At 35.3% G+C, this 22,140-nt stretch overlaps 1 protein-coding gene across 1 annotated transcript in view; it reads left to right on the forward strand.

Moving 5' to 3' along the window:
- Positions 1 to 22,140, forward strand: part of PTPRQ (protein tyrosine phosphatase receptor type Q) — a 121,315-nt gene that overhangs the window by 34,738 nt on the left and 64,437 nt on the right. Inside the window, exons 26-36 of the mRNA XM_085045732.1 lie at positions 1,337 to 1,503; positions 3,881 to 4,094; positions 5,748 to 5,900; positions 6,020 to 6,199; positions 6,989 to 7,096; positions 9,484 to 9,765; positions 10,070 to 10,252; positions 10,966 to 11,067; positions 13,347 to 13,467; positions 17,135 to 17,295; positions 18,834 to 18,979. Of these exons, the coding sequence (XP_084901858.1) occupies positions 1,337 to 1,503; positions 3,881 to 4,094; positions 5,748 to 5,900; positions 6,020 to 6,199; positions 6,989 to 7,096; positions 9,484 to 9,765; positions 10,070 to 10,252; positions 10,966 to 11,067; positions 13,347 to 13,467; positions 17,135 to 17,295; positions 18,834 to 18,979 (1,817 nt within the window). The remainder of the gene's footprint in view (positions 1 to 1,336; positions 1,504 to 3,880; positions 4,095 to 5,747; positions 5,901 to 6,019; positions 6,200 to 6,988; positions 7,097 to 9,483; positions 9,766 to 10,069; positions 10,253 to 10,965; positions 11,068 to 13,346; positions 13,468 to 17,134; positions 17,296 to 18,833; positions 18,980 to 22,140) is intronic.

Genomic DNA, 22,140 nt, shown 5'->3' on the forward strand with positions numbered 1-22,140 from the left:
CACCACATCCAATGCCCCATCCCCATCTCTGATGGAGCCACCCTTACCAGGGACCATAGCTCCGACGCAGATCCAACATCAAGGTCTTGTCCCGGAAGAGTCAAGTGGTTGGTTCTGCCTCTGAGCCCTCAATTCTGTGGTTTGGGACAAAAAGTCAACTCACCAGGTCAGAGTCCTTGGTTGCATAGAAATGCACTTTTGTCTTACATGTATGTGAGACTGTGTGGGATTCTTGGTCAGCATTTGAGGATGCAAAAAGAGAAAAACTGGGATTTTGTGTGTAATAGAGAGGCAATTTCAAGATGGTTATTTCTGTCTTATGTTTATGCCTCAAAACACAAATTTAGAAAATCTCTGAATCATTGATTGCTGGCCATGTTTGCTGTCAAGGTGTAACACTGGTAGGAAAATCTATTTTTATTTATTCCAGTCTGTCCTGAATGATCTGCTTTTGGCAGCTCTCAGAGATAATTTCCAGAGATGGCCTGTGTGAGTACAGTCAGTCATTCTCATCTTGTGCTGAAATGCACTGTCAGAAGCCAAAGGGAATTTTGGTGGGTTTGATGTTCTTTTAGTGTAATACAGAGTGTCTTATTTTTATGCCAAATCTAAAAATCCTCATTATGCAAGTGATTTCAAAATTGTCTTTTACTGAAGTGTATTAGGAAGTAATTTGTTTTCATATCAAATCTGGATATCATTCTATTGAATATATATGTATTTCATCTCTCATGGTCCCATGGAAATTACAATATAATTAATACTGTCTATTTAAAGAGGAAATTATATAACCCATGTAATTTCTATCTATCATATATACAGGTTTACAATTTATGTCTGTAATTACACATAATTATAGATATAAACTACATATATAGTATAAATACAACTATATAAACCTGTTGTAAAAGGGAAATTAGCAGGCTGTATCACATTAATTATTTTTTTTGCAGGTTTTTACTTCATTCTTGTATGGCTTTGATGATTTTAGAGCTAATTTTTCATTTTCAAGTATACTTAAGATTCTATATAGGAAAATAGCAAAGGTCTGCTTGATTCCAATCAAGTAGACTTCAGTAGAGCTATCCTGGTTTCCATCATCTTAGTCTCTGACCATACTCATACACATCTTATGTGTTAAAAAATGTGTGCATACTTTTAGAACTGTAAATTGTTTGCTAGGAAAACATGTGAAGAAGGTCTCTACCCTGCAAACGATAACTCAAAAGATAAGGATGTGAAATTTTATTGTCCATTTTACTTTGCACACAGTGCTGAAAAACCTCGTAATAACCACAAGTCTTTAAGAAAGTCAAATTTCTTCTTGAATATTTAGTTCCAGGTGCTGTGTCAGATTTACAATTAGCAGAAGTGGAAGCCACATATATAAAAATTGTTTGGAGGAAGCCACAACAACCAAATGGAATCATTACTCAGTACAGAGTACATGTGCAAGACACACTTGTCACTCTGGAAAACACTATTCTTGGAGATAAAAAAAAGGTATTATTTTCTTTTTTTTTTAATATGGATTTTTTTGTTAGATTAAATTTGCTCTCTGCCTTATCTGACATTTACAGAATGTGGAACTAGCTCCCACAGATGAGTTGTCAATGTTTTTAAAAGTCACCTTTCTCAGTCCACTCTCCTTCTCTCACTAGCTTTCAAAAAGATTTCAATAATGCTGTTTCCACAACATGAAAAAGTAAGTCATTCTGGCAGGATGGTCCAGCTGCTGAAGGCAGGAAGCCATAGCCCACAGTCCTTCTGAGTTCTTGAGTTCTTTGTGGTGCAGGGTGGCCAGACTGTAAGAGTAAAGATTTCTGTGCCTAGATTGATACCCAGAGGCACTCAGTCAAACCTCTAGGACGTGTGTGTATGAACCCTGCAGAGAAGTGAATTCAGCAAAAGTGTTTCAAGGCCAATGAAGTGTTGTACTAGCAAGGCAAACAGGCCTAGACTTTCTGCCTCTTTTTTATCCTTAAATTCACGTGTGATACTACATGCTGAACTCCATGCTGTGATTGCATACTAAGGATATCTGTGCACATCTATGGGATCATATCTCTTATGGGATTTACGCTCCCAGTCAGTCTAGCTTCTGGATTTTGGGTGCTGAAGTGCTTTACATCCTTAGGGGAGCAGCTCTGAGTATGCAGCACAGAACTGTAGACCCCTAGCAAACATTTAGCTCAGGATTGACTTCCTTCTGAGGTAGGGCTTTTTGGGTTGAATTTTGAATACAGGTGCTCAAAGCCTGCACAATTCCTTGTTTTTTCAGACAATGATGTCTTTCACTGGATCTGAATTAGAATCTAAATTTTTGATGTACAGCTTAATGAAGGAGTTCACTTTCAAGTTGAATGATACACATTAAATAGAGCCCTGGAGTCAAACATTATATAAGGAGAAAGGAAAAAAAAATAGGATAAGGATCCATTCATTAAACCAGGCAGGCGTCCTTGGGAAATGAAAGTATATAACTCTGTAATTAAAGATTGTATCATAGTCCAGACACAAAAAATTAAAGTAGTCTGCACAGCAATGTTTTAGTGATGGAATTTTCTAATTTTTTAGTTCTTAGTGCTGCCTCATTGCTGCTTTATAATAATCTATTGAATGTAATTTTCAAATTAAAAACCAAAACAAATCATTATAAACATTGCTTTATTTAGAACCCCATTGACCCAAGCTTACAGCATGTACAGGATTTGAAGTGGCAGATCCGCAGTGCTAATGGGACTCAATAACCTGTTGCAATAAGAAGCTGTTGTCTTATATATGGCAAAGTCTCATAAGCAAAAAGTATTTCCAGGTGACCCACTATTTTTCTGTAAAATGCTGGTGAAGATGAGTCTTATACAGCTTTTACCTCATGGTACATAGGTGAGATTGATGCTCTATCTGTGCCTGTGGCTAATGCACCCCCAGCTAAAGGAGTAAAGAAGCAGCTTTGCCCTCTCTTTACCCAGAGTCCATAGAGAAAGAATCAATGTGTATTTAGTTACATCACTGTCAATAATCTCTTTCTGGCAATGAGGTGGGCCAATGAGGTGGTGTGAGTGGGGAGTGCTCCAGATGACAGCAGAACAATTCAGAGATATTTGAGTTCTGGATTTGGTCCCAGATTTTGAAGGGGTGTGAAGATCCGGTGCTAACACACCATTTTGTACCTATGCTCTATTCTCTCTCTCTTTTCTGATTTTGTTTCTCCTCTCTTTGTTGTTCTTGCTCCACTTATATCTACTGCCATCCTTTTCCAACATTTGTTCTGTGCCTCTTCTGTCCTGCAGGCCCCTATATCACTTACCTCCCTTTCACTCTCCATTTTCACTCCCTTATTTTTCCTCTCCACATTAGTTTCTGATTTTCTTCCTTTCCTGTTAATCCCTCTCAGAGATCTAGTCAACATGCTAATCCTTTTCTTGAGGGACTGGAATGGCCATCTGAAATCCTCTTGTTTTTTGTGCCTGCTGCCTTCTTTCAGAATATGGTTAGTGCAAATGGAATCTCCCAAGTTCAAATGTGTATCTATTCAATAGATACAGCTCCAAGGATATAGCTTTAAAATTAAAGGCCTTACTCTAGAACTGACACCTTAGTATATAAAATATATTTTAATAATTTTTTTAAAGTGATGTTTGATTAAACAATAACCAGAATAAAATGTTGTAGGCTACTGGCAGCTAAGCATTTTTAAGATAAAGATTATATTTTTAAAATTATTTTAATGAACGATAATGTCTGCATGCCAACATTTATATAGCATGTATATGTATGCACAAATATCCAAGCATTATCTCTATATTAAATAAAAATTAAATTATACAATTTAGTCATGACTGGGTGTGTGATTTCTTTGTATATCTCTAATTTCTAGTATCTGATTGATCCTTTGGAACCATACGCAATGAAAGAAAATGTCAAACCTGCTTCTCCCACTTGGAATTCAATGGAAGCAGACAATGATTTATATGAAGGTTCAGCTGACATGTTTTTCAGCATTCAGACACCTTCCCCAGTAATATTTACAAGTGTATCTGGTGATAATTTGCCTGCTATAAATGGAGACGCAGAATTACATTCTGGTTTGGGTAAGATATTTTAGGATGTTTTTCTATCTGCTTCTTTACTCTGAAGGACCCCCATCACTGTCCCAGATACGATCTTTAGCACGTGGTTCAAGCAGATTATAAATGGGTCATTTGCTGGAGTCAGATTTTTTTACTACCAAATAACCTTCTGAAGCAAATGGGAATGCCACACAGGCAGGAACTATCCCCTTGTCACCCAGCTGACCTTCTTCCTAGTGAAAGGAACACCCGAAAGCCATCAGCCAAGCTGCATAGACAATCAGTTATTACAGTTGCCAAAGCAGGTGTGATTGTCAGGGATTAACATATCTCCAAGCCCTTCAGAGACCTTGATTTCTCTAAGCCTTTTGACTAATAGGTTTTCAAATGTCAGTGAAGGTAAATAGGTCAAAAAGTTACAACTTTGCTATATGGGTTACAAACAGGTGGAGATGACCCCATGACATGGTGATGTCATTAGTGAGTACACTTGTTCTGTATTATCAATGGACCACTGTTTCTTTACCAAGTATGGATATTTACTAATCATTAAGCAGCCCTCAGCTGACAGGCAGGTATTTCAAATACCCCTCTAAATTTTTACAGTGTTTTGAACAGTGGGAGAAAATTTTAAAAGGTTTTTTTTTTATTGTTTTAATTAAGTCACTGAATAATCTATATGCACCAGTATCTAAAAATCAGAATTCAATCCATTGTATTAAATGACAATGGATATTTTCTGTGCTGTTTCAATCCTGAAGAATCTTCTTTGTTATTCACAGGAAACATACAGTGTTTTAAATGTAAATCTTCTTTTTATGGCCTCATTCAACTTGAGGTATTGAGTTGCTAAAAGATGTCCGTGTTGCTGAAAATTTATTTCAGCCAGCATCTGTTGTGATGCTGGCTGATGCATACAAGTATTATTTTATAGGAGCTATTACAGTAGTAAAAGCTGTTGACAGCCAAATTTTCAACAGGGTCTGCTGATTTTTCAATCCCTTCAAACTGGTATTTTTAGTAGAAGAGTTGTGGTCAGTAGAATGAAAAAGCCATTCATGCCCTCAAAGAGATTTGGGTGCATTTATGATAAAGTTCAAAGTCAGCCACAATCCAACTGTGCTAGCCAAAAAGCAGTCATTGTGCCAGTGCAACATGAAAAAGTGTGGGTGCTTCACATATCTGAATATCAGGTTCAGAGTTCAGTGTGACGTGATCTGTGAAGGCAGCCTTTCCAAGTGTATTTGTTATAGCACCATTGGGAGGGCAAGGAAGAGGGAATCTGTCTTTCTCAAAAATATTTAAAACCCCTCAAAAGTTCCATCAATCTAGGAGCCATTGTTCTGAAATCACTGGTGAGACTAGACCTTATGCAATGTACCCTCTCCTTTTTTCTAGGAGATTTATCACAAAACCTCACAGTTCTACTTGTTGCTCATTCATTTGTTCACCCAGGCCAATCTATCTATTGTACACATTAAAATGGACCTATACTAGACTATCCTTTTTGGAGTTAAGAAGTGGAATGTAGACTTTAATTTTTATAATTGGCATGAAGGTTAATTCTTTTACAATAGAGTAGTTCCAGGTTGCCATGCCAAAGTGAGTTTCAGAATGCATAAGAAATAAAATGACTTTATGAGTAAGTAGCTATTTCTCTCTATTTACTCACAGATAATCAATACAACATGGACATTTTGGCTGAAGAACTGTCATATGTTATAAAGGGCCTCACACCTTTCACCAATTACACAGTTAGTGTGTCTGCTTTCACTGCTGTTGGAGAAGGACCACCATCACTTCTTACAGTCAGGACAAGCGAACAAGGTGAACTGTTTTAACTCTGATATTATCAAAGTTAACATACGTGATTTATTTCACTGACTTTGATTTTTTTTTTAGTAATTTATTTACTTACTGCTATTATTTTTATGTTTTTGTCTAAGTCCCAAGCTCAGTAAAAAATATATCTTACAAAAATATCAGCTCCTCCTCTGTTTTGCTGTATTGGGATCCTCCAGCAAATCCCAATGGGAAAATCATTCATTATACTGTTTATGCGATGGAACTGGATACAAAAAGAGCATTTCACAAAACAACTTCAAACAACAGCTTACTTATGACAGGTACAGTGTCATTTGATTTAAAAAACATAAAAATTTAAACTTGCAAGTACATTTTACAAAATTATTTTTTCCAATTTTATATAATGTAGCCATTTGAAATATGAGTGGATCAAATCTCAGACATCCACACACATTCACATACACGCAACAAAACTGCATGTAAAAACAAGGTGGGGCACTACTGTGAGACTTTTTACTGTGGAGGAGTATGTAAGGGATGTAAGATGGGAGCAGAGGGCTAGGTGAGATAAACAGTAATTTTTGAAATTGTACAAGTAGTTATTTGTGAAATTGATTTCTCCTTGGAAAATTTGCCTCAGTATCTTGTGTCCCCATAGGAAAATATTCCTAAATTGCCAAGTCTTTTTCAGACTTGAATTTTTTCCACAGTATTTGTCTGACATTAATAAAAATTTTCTTATTTTAAGGTGATAATTTTTATAGTAATTGAAGCAAACACATTCCTAGTGGAGTTTCAGGCATTTATTGATGTTAACCAGAATAATGCATGTAGACTAAAACCCCATATTTGGATGTTCATATATGTATCCTGTGTTTTGACAAATAAATTGTTTAGGCTATTTCCAGGATTGAAACTAGTTGACTTACTTCAAAATCTGCTGATATATTTACTATGGTATTGTAGATATTCTTTTAGGTGACAAAGGTGTATCAAAACCTCTTAGAAGAGTAGCCAGTATTATAGTTTTATAAGTGGCTATGACAAAAGAAGTCAACAGTCTTGTTTACAAAGTTAAGAGTCAAGATTTTTTTGCTTAATCTTTTCAGGTTTAAAAAAGTACACAAATTACAAAATGAGAGTTGCAGCCTCTACTGCAATTGGAGAAAGTGCTTTGTCTGAAGAGAATGATGTTTTTGTGAGAACCCCTGAGGACGGTAATGCATTGTTTGCAGTGATGGTATTTTTTCTGCACTGAAGTTTGTGTTTGTTCAGAAAGGAGACTGGCACATATATAACGGGGGAAGAAAGTGTAGAAATAGAATCAGTGTTGCAATCTTTAGTCTTCTATCTGTCAGTGACTTCATTCAAACCATTTTTATGTAAATGCTAAAAAAATAATAATGAAAGCTGCAGCATGACCTGCAATCAACTAATTTCAACTGTAATAGACAAATGGAAGAAAAGCTGCAGAACTGAGGCTCCCTCTCTCAAAACAATGTACCCCTAGCACCTATCTAAACCCTAATCTTTGTGACTCCATCTTACCTTCTTTTTCTTTTTATATTGTCATGTGTAAATTAGGTTGGTTTTGAAGCATATGGACATGGCTGCTTTCAACAATTTAGGGGCTATATTGCTATTTGTAAGCAAAGATGCTATTGATAACCTGAAGATTTTTTTTATGCTGGATATTATATGCAGTTGTTTTTATATAGATTTTAATAATTTCAAGACTGAGCAATAGTTTTAATGTAGGATATGATACTACATTTTGAAGATTTCTGAATCTTCCTCTCTTGCTTGCAAGGCAGTCTCAACCCATGAAGGTATTGGGGCAAGAGCTGGAGTTGTCATTGGCTTCTGCAAACAGAACATGGCAATTTGTTTTGCAGAGCAGAGTCATGAATATTAACATTGTCTCATTTGCATCAAATCTGTATTTTCACTGGTTTCAGAAAAAAATATTTCCAGTTTTTACTGAAGTAGTGCAGAGGCTGATTGCCCAATAGTCATTTATCTATCTCATTGTCAAATGTACAACAATATGAGAAAAATGATTGACTGTCAATAAAGGAGAGAAAAGGACTACAGGGTTAAAAATCATGGGTGTTTATGAAGCTGAGGTGATTTGAATAACCACAAAAAATACCAAATTAATTTACATGCTTCTATGCTGTTAGTTTTTTTACAGAGGAAAGGCATATCACAAGAACAGAAGATTACTTACATAAATATTCTTTTCTCTGAAAGCTTACAGTCCCTTGCCTTTGAGTGTTAAAGAAATTTTTCAGAATAGAGTTTCAGGTTAACAGTTCATTCATTCATAAAAGAGGTGTGCAAGGCTTGAGGAAACTAGTGAGAAACCCACCAATAATTCTTGGCTTTTTATAAGGTTATTCATGATTGTTTATCGTCTCCTTGTTGCTTAGCTTTCCAGAGGTAATTCAGGCAGAGATTCGTGTCTCCTAACTTTAGCCAACCTAGGAACAACAATTTGTTTGACTCTTGAAAGGAGAGATACCTCCAAATAAAAGACTCATTACAAATCTCTTAGATAACTTGCATTACAATGGACGATCTTAGGCTGTTGCATTTAAATATTTTACCAAGCCAGATAAATGGCAAAATGCATTTCAATTAAAAATTAAGCTTCTTCACATGGGAAATATCCATGTGGGCAGTCTTGTCATCCAGAGAGCAGTGATCTGTTACAGTTAACACTTTCCATTCATGTGCTCAGAAATCAGGAATGAAAGTGATTTTTGACACCTTTTATGCAAAAAAAAATCCTGATGAATTCTGAAATATCTGCATATGGATACTTGTACACAAACTGAATCCTATAATCCTGGGTAGGTAGTGATATTTTTCTTTTTATTTTATAGAAGATTATTTTAGGGGTTAAGTGGTGAAGCCTTCAGAGGAATCAAAGTTGACATTCAGAGCTGATTTTATTCGTAAGTGCAGCCCACTCACTCCTTCAACACTTCCATGCCTTATTAGCTCACTGGAGTCACTTGAACTCATACATTCCCAGTAGATTCAGCCAACACACTGCCCTGGAGCTGGACTTGTTTTGTGCATGACCTTCACACCAGAGTATGCAAGATTTACACTGCATTCAGTAAAGGGAATTTAGTTGCAGTGCATACAGTCCCTTTCTTGGTTCAATAGCTGAGTGAAGTAAGAAGGGTGGTTATTTACATAGAAAGCAGTGAGAGGATATTAATTTTAGCTTAAAGAACTGAATATGAGGAAGACAATGAGAGGATTAGAAGGATCAGTCTGCGTGAGACTGGTAGAGAGAAGAAATTCTTTTTCTTAAATGCAGAGCCAGATAGATTTAGAAGTGGATGAGAAAAGAAATTACAGAAAAGTTAAAGTGTCATAACGCAAAAAGATGCCTAGTTTTATGAGAGGAAAAGAGGCATACCAAAAATTAACTGAGGCAAAAAGCTGTAAGACTTTGAGGAGAGTGAGAGAGTATTTGTAGCCCTCTTGGTACAGGTAGGATCCAGTGGCAGGATCCAAATAGGTTTGTGATCTCAGTTCTGTATTTAATTAACTGAAATGGTTTTTTTTAATGATTTCTGTATTGCAGAACCAGACTCCCCACCTCAAAACGTAGAATTAATAAATGTAACTGCAACAGAAATAAACCTGAGATGGTTACCACCTGAGCAGCCTAATGGTCTCATCACTCACTATGAAGTTCTGTACAGTGATTCCAATGATTTTTTTATTAAAAATGCCTCATCTACAAGTATATCACTAAGTGAAATGAAGCCATATACCCTCTACAACATCTCAGTAAGGGCATTCACCAGACTTGGCCATGGGAATCAGTCATCCTTTCCACTTCTGATTAGAACTTCTGAAACTGGTGAGTACGTTATATTTCTAAAAAATGAAAAATTTGGACAAGAAACTGCTTTAGGATGACCTCTAATGCCCAGGAGACAAGTTTTATTATTTTAAAAAATATTTGCTTGCTTTGCAAAGCAGTAAGTTTGAATCTCATTTTTCTCTTTTATATACAAAGCAAAACAGCAAGGCCAGCTGCTCGGTAAGGGCTGGGCAGCCAAGAGCCAAGGGGTCCCTGGGCCAGCTGGGCAGGGGCCTCACTAGCCAGGACTTGTCTCAAATCAATGAAAGTGACTGAAATATTCTATAATTTTTTCTTCTAGTTCCTGATTCTGCACCAGAAAATGTAACCTATAGGAACATCTCATCCACGGAAATTGAATTATCTTTTTTTCCACCATCCATTCCCAATGGAATCATACAGACGTACACAATATATCTCATGAGGACTAATGGGACTGAGCAAAGAGTCATAAACACCACTCTTCTGACACTACATATTGCAGGCCAGTATATATAGTGATCTGGAATTTATGGCAACTGTAAGTTATTCTGAGACGTGTACAACAGACAGATAGAGATAAATTATTAGTTCATTGGTTGGACCTGATCCTTCTTGTCCTTACATAAAGTTTTTTGTTGCCTGTGTTGAGAAATAACTTGTGCCCTGCCATAATCTGGTGAAATGGGCATTAAATGGTACAGAGTCTAATAAATATGTCATTGTAATTTAGATGTTGAAAGTAATAGGAACTTCAATAGATATCTTTGCAGACCTATCATTGTAACAAAGTAGACCAAGTCACCTGCATATCTTTCTGATCTTATTTTGGATAAAAATACTGGGTAAAAAATTCTGGATAAAAAAAACTTCCCTTTCCCCTCACCGTTGCATTTTTCCTAAGTTCTGTCATTATTGCTGTGGCATGACACAGCTATTAATGCTGGGAGCTCAGTACCTTCACCACTACATTTTCAGAGTACAGCCAAGGACTGCAAAGCATTCTAGGAATATGAAGTATAAGTGGTAATTAGGGCTTTGCCCCTTCTTTTGCAAAATACTTTGTATTCCAATCTTTCCCAGTACTTATTTCAGTCTCTAATAACACTAATCAGTGTGACAGGCCTATTCAGCACTTCAGAAATCCTAATAGTCCATTAAAAAACTAATTTGTCCCACTGAATGGTTGTTCTATTAAATTATTCTCTTTTTTTTTAGATTTAAATAAATATACAGAATATACTGTAGAAGTGTCTGCTAGTACCACGATGGGGGAGGGCCTTCGTAGTTCACCTCTGCATATACTAACTGATGAAGATGGTAAGTCAGAGCAGCAGTTTCAGTGCATCATTGTGTACTGCTTTTCTTAATTTACTCTTACATTTTGTGTGAGATGTATTTAAGCTTTATGCACTTCTTTTGGCAGCTATGTCTCTCCATTGATATCTGTATCCATGCATCTAAACACAACCATACTCTATCTATCTATCTGTCTATCCATCCACCCATCCATCCCTCCACCCTTCCATCCCTCCATCCTCTTACTGGTATCTTATGAATTTGAAGAATCCTAATTTACTCATATTATTTCAATCTAATGCATGACATGGTAGAATTAAATACTGTATTTGGTTTTTCAGTCCTGTGAGAGCTGGGGAAAGGGAAAACCACAAAGTGGTCGTTTGAATGGTCACACAACTCAGAAATATCTGTGCTTTTTTATTGGGAGGCTTTTGTATTCTTCTAAACAGATGTGTGTACAGATACATATAGATATGAAATTATTAATATTATGAAAATGCCCAAGGTCCATTATCTGCAGCACTGGACTTCCAAACTGAGCGGGGGAGTGCTCGATACTACAGGCAACTGTAGAACACTGTTGTTACAACCCCTGCTAATTTATATAGTAGGGCACAAGTCAGAAGAGAAACCTTAAAATTGTATTTGTGCTTTCAGTACACAATGTAGTTGTGGGAAGCTGTCATTGCTGTCCTGTCTAGATTCTGCAGGGAAATCCTGAAAAAAAAAAAAATATAGCAAAAATCTTAACCTACATGCTGTGAGTCACGTTTTGGAGAAGTTTGTTCCTCTCCGTTGCTTAGGGAGGAAATCTCTGGGAATCTGTTCTAAAGCAGCATTGGTACAAAAAGCCCATGGCCACACCATCAGTAAAAAAACTTTGCTCAAGAGATATGTTGCTGGAGCAGACTGAAAACAGCTAATTTGGATAAATCCATTTTTTTAGCAGAGAGTATTTTTATTTAGATTAATGTTGTTTCTATTCTCTAGCAAAAAAAAAAACCCTCTGAAAAGGAATTGTAGAATAAACCAGACATGTCAAAAAGATGACATTCACTGTATGACAGATCTTTTATTATATAGCCACTGAGGATAATATAACAAGTAAAAATATAACAAGTAAATAACATAAAACAAGAAATACAGCTGTCAACATTTTTCACTAGTAAACGCAATCACTGAATTCAGTGAACCTTTGTTCATGAAAAAGACAAAGTAGTTTTTTCGTAAATGTACAGAGTTATGAAACCTTTATGCCAGCTTTTGGGATAGTGAAAGGAACAAGAAGTGAAAAACAATATTTATAATACACCACATGTTCCGTATTCACAGGAACACTGTGTTCCAAGGTTCAGACCAAATGTTTCATAGATTTGCTAATAGTTATGCTCATATTCTCAATTTTCATGCATGACTACAGCTATGACTTGAATTTTTAGTGCATGATGCTCTTTGGTTTAATTCGAGAAAAACAAATGTAATTCTAATATTACTTCATAGTGATACATACGTCTGTGAATCAAGATGAAGAAAAAGATTCATTTCTCAATAACATGCTGATAATAAAGCAGTATCACGTATGCATACATGAGTTATTTTTCCTCAGCAAAATTAAGAACCTTAGAATGAAGTCAAACATGAAGTCAACATTTTCATTTACTTTCAGTGTTTCCCTACAGAGCTGGTGTTGTCTAGAGATCATTCTAAAATGAATTTTAAGGGTCTTAGTGAATGCCTGTTTTTTCATTTGCCCTCATGACATGTTAAATGTATTAATGTGGTCCTTATTTGATGGAGCAAATAGATTTTATTGCTGCCTAATATCTCACAATTTTATCATCTCTCAATGTCATGCTTATCCATTTTTCCACCTTTTGGTGCTTTGTATAATTCTTTGCAGCACCTTTTTTTCCTCAGGGGAACTATTGTGCTGTATTTTACATTTGTTCATATCTATAAAGCTCTTGCTTTTATTAGAAGGGAAAAAAAGAAGGCAACGTATTTGGACAGTAGGTGAATCACTGTGACCTAGCCATTGCTCTGTTTTCTCATGAAGTACTTTTTCCATTGAATCACAGAAACAGATGTTCTAACACCACCATGCAAAATCTTCTTTTATCATCTGTCAGAAAAAGGAAAAGAAGTTGTGCCTTAACATTAGTTGATGGATACTGTACCACTGTGGCACAAGGTTAACTTTCTATCACAAATAATTAAAAGCCTATTTAAGGATGCTGTGTATCCCATCGATCTTAGCTGTTTAACAAAATATTGTGTCCTGTTCTCTCATTTTATAGCTCCAAGTTCCCCTCCACAATCCCTCTCTGTAAAACAGTTGTTGGGTGTCACTGTGAAGTTGTCATGGAAACCTCCGCTGGAGCCAAATGGAATTATCCTCTATTACACAGTTTACGTCTGGTAAGATTTTTCTGGAAGTAGTTCTGAGGATAAATATTAATCTGTAACCTATCAGGAATGTTGGATTTTTATTACACAATATGTTGATTATGTGTTTTGGGAGAACAAATACTCATCCAGCACTTAAAATACTAGTTTTTTTATATGCAAATTCAGAGTAGATGAAAATTGGGTAACAATTTCAACATTTTGTAAACATTTTCAACATTTTTCCAAGGATTAGACTATAGTAAGGGAATTCAAATTTAAACTAGAGCATAGTGACGATTTTCATTATATTCTGATTAGACCTGCTGCAAGGCAGGGCACAAGCCCATGCTGAATTTTCAAGGAGATTTGAAATAGGCTTAAAAAGAGAAATATTGTCTCCTTTTATAGAAAGTGTGTAAAAGCCATGCTCAGAGTCTTTGATTGTGCTATCATTTATGTTTACTGTTATATTTTGTATTTATTATTTATAGCAAACAAGTATTTTTAACAGATACTTTTCATTTATTGTGTTTTGGTTATTTCTATCTAACCTTTTTCTTTTCAATTTTTTCCCCCTGACATCCTCCTGTGATATTTTTTCACCTTTACAAAGTAATTTTGTCACTTCAAAACTTGCAGCTTCTGTCCTGTTCCTTGCATAATGTAGTTTGGTATAGTGATGTGGCATCTCTTCAAAGACCTATAACTTCTACTGGGAGTGAAAACATTTTTTATTGGTCACTTCTAATATATTGCATTTATGCTTTACTGTTTTATTGCCACTGTTAAGGTTCAGGAAGCAAATACTGAAGTGAATCAGATGTACAAATTTGTAGTTGTTATGGGCACTCTACTCTTGAGCTTACATTTATTATCTTATTGTTATTTGACAGTTTTGGGGTAGGGCTTGCCCTCAGTCACTATTTTCTTTTTGTTTTTTTTTAATTATAGTTTCTAGATAAGTTGGTGATAAAGTGAAGAGGAACAAACTCTTCTTTCCAGAAAAGTTAAATTTCTCTTCTCTTGTTAATTCTACTGTATTGGGAATATCTGTTGCACTATAAACTAATGACTGTCCTCAAGCTAGGGAAGAGTTACTTGATGATAAGGGCTGTGGTTTTGATACATACTGTGTTCAAACACTTGACGTTATACAACTTTTCATTCTTATATTCCCTTATAACTTACTGCTTTTGTTATTAGGAGGAAAGATTTAGCCAGAATTATTTTTTAAAAAAGCACTTAAATGATCCATCTTTCCAAAAATTTCGATTAAGCAACCACATAACGTTTTGCTGTAATCCTTGCCCCATATTCTTTTTGCTTTGTCTTGTCTGTCCTTACTGTGCCATACCTAAATTTAGAAAGGCTTTAGGTATCAAGTTAAGGCAAGGACGTTGGAGAAACACTCCCTTTGCCTTCAAAGAGGTCGTAACTTCACTCCTTCCTTGGCAGGGCGGGAGCGGGGTGGAGGAAGGAGAGTAATTTTAAGTATTTAATAGAGTTGTCTATACAGTTTCATAAAATGCATTGCGGGGGAGATTTGACAAGGCAAACTGTTGTGCCATAGAGTTTCTGCTCTTGGGAGGTATTCAGTATATTTTGGAAGTCCCAGTGCTTCTCCATAAAGCAGAAAGAAGAAGGTTACTACAGATGTGAAATAAATGTTTCTTCACTTCGTTGAAACATTTTGCAACAGTTATAGAGAATTTTTTTACCTTTCTTTAGCTGAGTTGGAATAAAAATCCACAACTAATAGAATAGAAAGGGTGATATCTGCAATGTTTTCTGTTATATTTCATTGAATTTGTCTGATGACAAGGTGTTTTTGGGTGCTGGCAGGTAGAAAAGCAACTTTCTCCTTGTCTTGAGCCTACAAACCAATACTCCCCAAGTGTAATTTTATAAAGTTTTTTTTTTCGGCATTTTCCTTTTCTGCAAATTTTTTTGAGATACTTACTAACTACATCTATTTTGAGGTACAGATTTTTAAGAAAATATGGTAACTATCTTTGTCAAGTGAAAGTATGCAATTTCTTAGAACCTCTGTTGTCTGCATTTTTGAAAAATGTGATATAAAACCTTATATTATTTTTCTTCAGTAAAATTTCTTGGCTTAATTTATTCTGGTAGGTACTTTCTCACTGTCTGTGAAGACTGTATTCAGCTTGATCAGTGTTTTCTTATTTTTGTTGCAATCTCAGTTGTTTCTAAACTGAAAATCAACTTCCCTTGAGATAGCTCAGGATTTTGTTCTTTCTATGCCTGGTTGTGGAAATGTTTTTTGGCAACTCAGACATAAGAATTCAGTTACTCAGAGTAGAAATGTTCACAACACTAAGCTGTGGATTTTCTTCTTACTTAAATTATAACCAGATACTTATTTCCATAGTAAGAATATATTGGGCAAAGATCCAGGAAAAGATGTCTTTCTTTGTATGGAGTTTGATAACTACAGCTGCAATCTCTTGTAAATTTTACTGACTATTAAAAATGTCAGAACTTTGAGAAAAACGTAAATGTTAACTTTCTCTGTTACCAACAGTGTTTCCCATGACTTGACATGGGAAACACTGTTGGTAACAGAGAAAGTTACCATTCCCATTCCACTCAAAATCTGAGAGTTAGGGAGGATTTTTTTTCATTCTCATACATTTTCTCATTCCAGTTGTTTGTTAATACAACTTTATTTCAGATATATTAGATGGTGGTCATTGCTACTGAGACACTCAGTTATCAAAGGATGAATATCAGCCTATCTAGTAATTTGAATCACCTTTTTTTTTAAAAAAAGTATTAGAGCACATTGTCTTTGTGAAGAGCTTCGCAGTAACTCCTGGAGCGAGATATTTGGTTTTACTTATCAAATTATCGTCTGTGTATGAAATCCTATTAGAGACATAGGTCATCTACTCATAGAGAAATCTTTGAAGGAATGGAATGTTAGATATGTTTTTGCTTTCCTTGTATTCTTTTTAAGATTACATTAACTTTACAAGGAATATCAGAATTCTTGAATTCAAGTTAGTTATTTCTGTATCTTATTTTACTTTCTGATAATCATTTCATACCTATGCTAATACCAGTGTTTTATTAATGTTACATCTTACAGTCTTTCTAGGCCGGTTTTGACCTGACTAGAGTTCCATTCTGATCCTCTGCTACATTCCACCAGAATTAACTCAGCACCAGCTAATTCCTGTTCCATATCATCTTCTATTATTCCATTTATAACTTCAGCCTTCTGACCAATTTCACAGAGTCACAGTAGGGCATGCTCCCTGCTATAATCTTTTTATATTTCGCTATTCCTGTCCAGGGAGACAGTTTAGTTATGCCCTACTGTGTCCTTCCCAAGGGTACCACATAACCATTTGATAAGAGTTAATAGATAGAAATACTCCTTAATATTTCATATAACCATTGTCTTTGTTGACGTAATTTGCAAACATTTCTGTGGGGTTTTGGGATAGTTTTTTTTTTTAAGAAACAAAATGAAGAGCCCTACTGTGATGCCACAGTAGAAAAGTTAGCTTTTCAACGTAAAAGACAAAAAGTTATCCCAGTATTTTTTAAAGATCTAAAATACTTGTATTTAACACAATATCACATTTTTCAGTTTTACAACAAATGCCATAATTATGTATATAGAAAAATGGTGTGTGTGTATATAATTAATAAAATACCTTTTCTGTAGGAATAAAATGTCAAAGAGGAGTGTAAATGTAATGGAAACATCCCTGGAGTTAACAGACCTAGAATATAATTATGAGTATAGTGCTTACCTAACAGCAAGTACAAGATTTGGAGATGGCAACATAAAAAGTGATACTATAACATTCAGAACTTCTGAAGGAGGTAAGCTTATATACAGTGTGAACTTTAATTTTCATTCATCATTTAAATTCTGTCAGACTTATTTAAGTTAATAAAGCCACTGAAGTAAAAGTGGCATTTGACTTGTCAAGAAGAGACATTCTACCTGTCTGTGTAGCTCTATCTTTGTGTCTACATGTATCTATGGGACTATAAAATTATGATAGGTATTTCTGTTAATTTACTGAGAAAAAATGAGCATTTCTCTCAAAAAAGGTAAGATCCAAGTAATTAAATTCTAAACTTCGAAATAAATAAAATTATTTTTTGTAATATATTTTAATAGATCCTTACTTTAAGCTGCTGCAACACAACTTCTGATAGGGAAAATACTCCTTAGACTATCCCTCTCAAGTCTGAAATGTTTTTAATTTGAAAATTAAATCTGTAAATGAACATTGATTTGTTTATTCTATTTTAATTATTTTATACTTCCAACGTGGTAGATGACTTTTAAAATTCATTCAGTTTAACTATTGTTTCTGGTTTTCAATCATATTGCTATGATCTGTTCCAAAATAGACAGCATGCATGCATGCTTCAGAATCACCCTGCATAGATAAACCAATTCTCTGATACACAACCACTGCCAGGATTAGCATCTACCTGAACCATCCCTCCAAAGTCTCTCTACACTGTCAGGTTTTAGGTATTCACAGACATTGTTTTTGAAGCTGATATGGAACATTGGCTTTATTTGGACAGACTTTTAGGAACTGGTCCTGGGGTTCCCCCTCCAAATAATATTTTAGTATTTTACACAAACTAGAGCAGCACAAAGCAAGAGAGATACATAATTTACAGTGGTCAGTAAGTCTGCTGCATGTTCTGGAGAGAACTTTCTTGGATGGTGAGAAATATGGATTCAAATTCTTTTAAACTGACTTAAGGAATTGAATTTAACTCTCCTGCATCACTGTGTTAATGAGAAGAACCATATGCTGCTATTCTTTACGAAATAGGAGGAGAGACTAACTGAAAGCTTACAGAAGTCTTCTTGCACATTTAACAGGCTGAGAAAAGAGGAAAAAGAAGAAATTATCATACTGTCCAAGCTTTATGTGTCTGGTTTATCCACATGAGTTGGGAGCCTAAATTCTGTTTATAATCAGAGAGGACAATTATTTTAATTTAGATTTTATAAAACAAATCCTTTTTCTTTTTTTCCTGCTAACTATATTTGGAGTATAGAGACCTAACTCGGTCAGTTTCCATGTCTGCAAATTAGATTTTCTATGTGCACAAAACAGTTAAGTACAGGACAAATTTTATAAGAAAACACTCTCTGTTTACAAATGCAGCTAAATACAAATATATTTGAAAAAGTGTTTTAAAAATTCATTTACATATACTGTTTTATTTCATTATTTTGAGAGGCAATTTTTATACCATAATCAGTAATACATTTAATTTGATACAGGATGCTGTAAAATCTATAGCAGATGTTCCTCGGGCACTAAAATGTACAAAACCTTGAGGTACAAAAGCTTTAGGTATGCTAATACTTAATATTTTTCCAGCACCAAGTGATCCACCGAAAGATGTTACATACAGAAACCTTACTTCCACATCAATAATGCTATTCTGGTCTCCTCCTCAAAAGCCTAATGGAAATATACTGTACTACTCGGTTTATTTCAAAAATAGTTCAGGAATATTCATGCAGGTAAGCTTATTTTTATATTCTTTTGTAGAAATCAGTGAAATGTTCTAATAATTACTTAAAGATTAAATCAGTTTTATAGTTATCAATATATTGATTTTCCATATTTCCTTTATCGTGCTGTAGTTTTTTAATGTATAAAGACAGAAGCACAACTTGTAATGATTTATGTTCCATTGTGCATCTCATTGAGCATTCATATCATTAAGCATTAAAGCCAGTAGATTTTGTGTAATATTCCATTGTGCAAAGTTCATATGCACATGTATGTACATATGCACACATACACCTAACACATATATACACTTCATGTATGTAATGGATAGACTCAAGACCCACTACATTAATGGCACACCCTCAAGAGTGTTTATTTTAGTCTAATCTATCAATGTGAATACATTTCTGTTTCTGGTTTTACTTTTTAATACATGTTTTGTATTGAAAATATGAAGGTAATGTGAAAGTAGGAAATGTATTTTTATTTCATATTTTTCTTACTCTCAAAAGGAAGTTACTGTTTAGCATATTGAAGCAAAGACATTGAAATTCTGAAGTTAAAGCTCAAAAGACAAATAAAATCTTATAAATAAAGTTTTGATGATGCATTTTCATGTAGGTTTTTTTACTGTTGCTGCTTTCATCCTTAATTATGCACTGTATTTATTAATTGTATATATAGTCTTTCTGTTCTTTCTATTAATATCTTATGGTACAGAAATATAACAAGAGAAATAAGCTTCCTTTCCAGGTTCTTGGTTATGTTTTGCACATATGGAAGAAAACCAAGAAATATAAATTCATTAGAAAACTATGCATGAAAAATAGCCTTGAGTGCACAACTTTATGGTCAAGATATGTCTAGGGTGAGGTATGCGTGTGTTTGAGGAGTACTAGAAAAAAATATTCATAAATGTTACAAATACCTGTGAGTGAATAATTGCTGACATACCTCAGTATACACACTTCTTTGAAGCTATGTGGTTGCTGAGTTCTTCATAGTTTCAGGTGCAAACAGGACTGTGCCTTGAATTCACATTCTGATGAGATTGAAATCAGGGCTACAGTTCAGAGCGTAGACTCTGTTTGCAGACACTGCTAGAGCAATAGCATTTCTCTTAACAAATCTCTGGACAAACCTTTACATCAGCACATTACCTGAACTAGCCCATCCTATGAAGGATATCTCAGGCGATTTTAGAGGAGAACTATGGACTTGGACTATTCCTGCCTTTAGAAATGTGCAACTCTGAGATGAATGAGTAAGGTGAAGGTGATCCACTGAAAGAGAGAGATAAAATCCCCTGGGTTGTGTCCAGGACTCTGGAAATAAATCCAGAGATAGGGAACATAGGGAAGATGGAGCGCAGTAAGGTGAGGGTCCAATTTTATTATTGTGTGTTGTAGTTAGACAGGGAAAGAATGGTGGCACAAGTGGAAGTTAATGATGCTTTGGTGTGTTATGTGGTGGATAGCAGGAAAATGCTGACAGTAGCTCTACTTCTCTGTGTGTAAACTACCATTTTCATCCTTTTGACTTTGATTTTTATCCCATCCCTCTGACATCAGAAGATAGGTGTCAGCTGCTGTTGCATCTGTCTCTTACTGCCCATGGGATATGAACATTAATCTCTTGAATCATGATCAAATCTTAATCTTTAACTCCTGCCCTTCACATCCTCTCTGCTCACTGTTTAGCATGACAACTACCATATCTACACTGCAGTCCTGTTCTGTACCTTGGCATTCCTGTGGATGCAAGACAGATTTCAAACAGGTGAAAAAAGCCAACTCATTTCTGTCAGATATTTTATATTATTCTTTTTACAACACAGAAATGCATGTGTGAAAGTCAGCCTGATGTGTGACTACATATATATATATCTATATACAGCATATACAGACAGTTGCAAGCTGCATGAGTATGCATACATATAGCTTACAACTATCTGTAATTTAGAAATATAATCATGTAATTGCAGGATCTGTTGTTAAATTTTGTATGGCACATATTTGGAAAGAATCCTCAGTTGAAATACTCTGCATCAAGGTCATCATTCTGTTTATGTTTATCCAAACTGTATTTTCAGTTAGAGAAATTATACAGGAGAATTGAAAAAGCAGGTGATCTTTTCACATTTCACATTTTCATGTTGTAGGCAGCCATTCTCTACCAGTCTTGCCTCTGCTTCTTTGTCAGGACGTAATGCCAGAGGTCCAAATCTTAAAGCATATCTTCTAGATGCCTGAAAAATCACCCTTGCTGAAGAATATAAAAAAAAAACCTAACATCTCCCAATGCTGTCATAATCTGAAATAGATACAAAAGTCATACTAAAACTGGTGCTATTCTGTTGTCTCAACTTCCTACTTCTCAAACTTCTCAGGCATATTAAAACCTAATTAATATAAACCACTGACTATTAATATGTTAAAAACAGGAAGTTAGCAGCTGCAGAGTGAAGCATTTTGTTCAGGGAAAAAATACCCAAACTTAAAAAAGACCTGAGATAAAAGATACAGTTTACTCCTTATCATGATTCAGAAACTTGACTTTTCCTTCAGAAAGGGAAAATTTACGTACCTTCATAGGTCAGAAAAATAATGTATAGTTTCTTTGCTTTACAGGTCTGCATGAAAAATAACACTGCAGCTGTCCAGTCAAAAGGCCTGGGATGCTCAGACCTAACCTTCAGAACCAGAATAGCAGAAGGAAATATTTAGTGATGGGGATTAGATTTAAGGATTTTGGTAGATGAGTGGGCTGTTTCTATGGGGATGCTGACAGTTGTAAACGAAAATGTGTCAGAGAGGGAGGAATGACTGGTAGCCAACTAGAAGAAACCATCACCTGCATTAGGCTAGGTTCCAGTTCAGCTTTATCTTTCATCTTCTGCTGTCATAGGTCAAGGGAAAATGCTACTTCTTGGTATATATACCCTGTTCCAGTGCAGTAAAGATATGACATGTAGGCTGACAAAGAGTACTTCCTTCACAGATGACAGGACACTGTACCTCTTCTTCCCATCACTTCTCTGTGACATTGATGGATTCCTGCAGTTCAAGCTTTCACTGTTTGCAATAGCAGCTTTGCAAGTTTTGCTCCATGATGCCTTGCCTGGTGCTTGAAGCAATCATACTGCCCACATTCTCAGTCTTAACCTGGA

Source organism: Lichenostomus cassidix, chromosome 1Aa (genome assembly GCF_008360975.1).
Source record: "Lichenostomus cassidix isolate B80296 chromosome 1Aa, HeHo_3.0, whole genome shotgun sequence".
In the NCBI taxonomy this organism is placed as follows: domain Eukaryota; kingdom Metazoa; phylum Chordata; class Aves; order Passeriformes; family Meliphagidae; genus Lichenostomus; species Lichenostomus cassidix.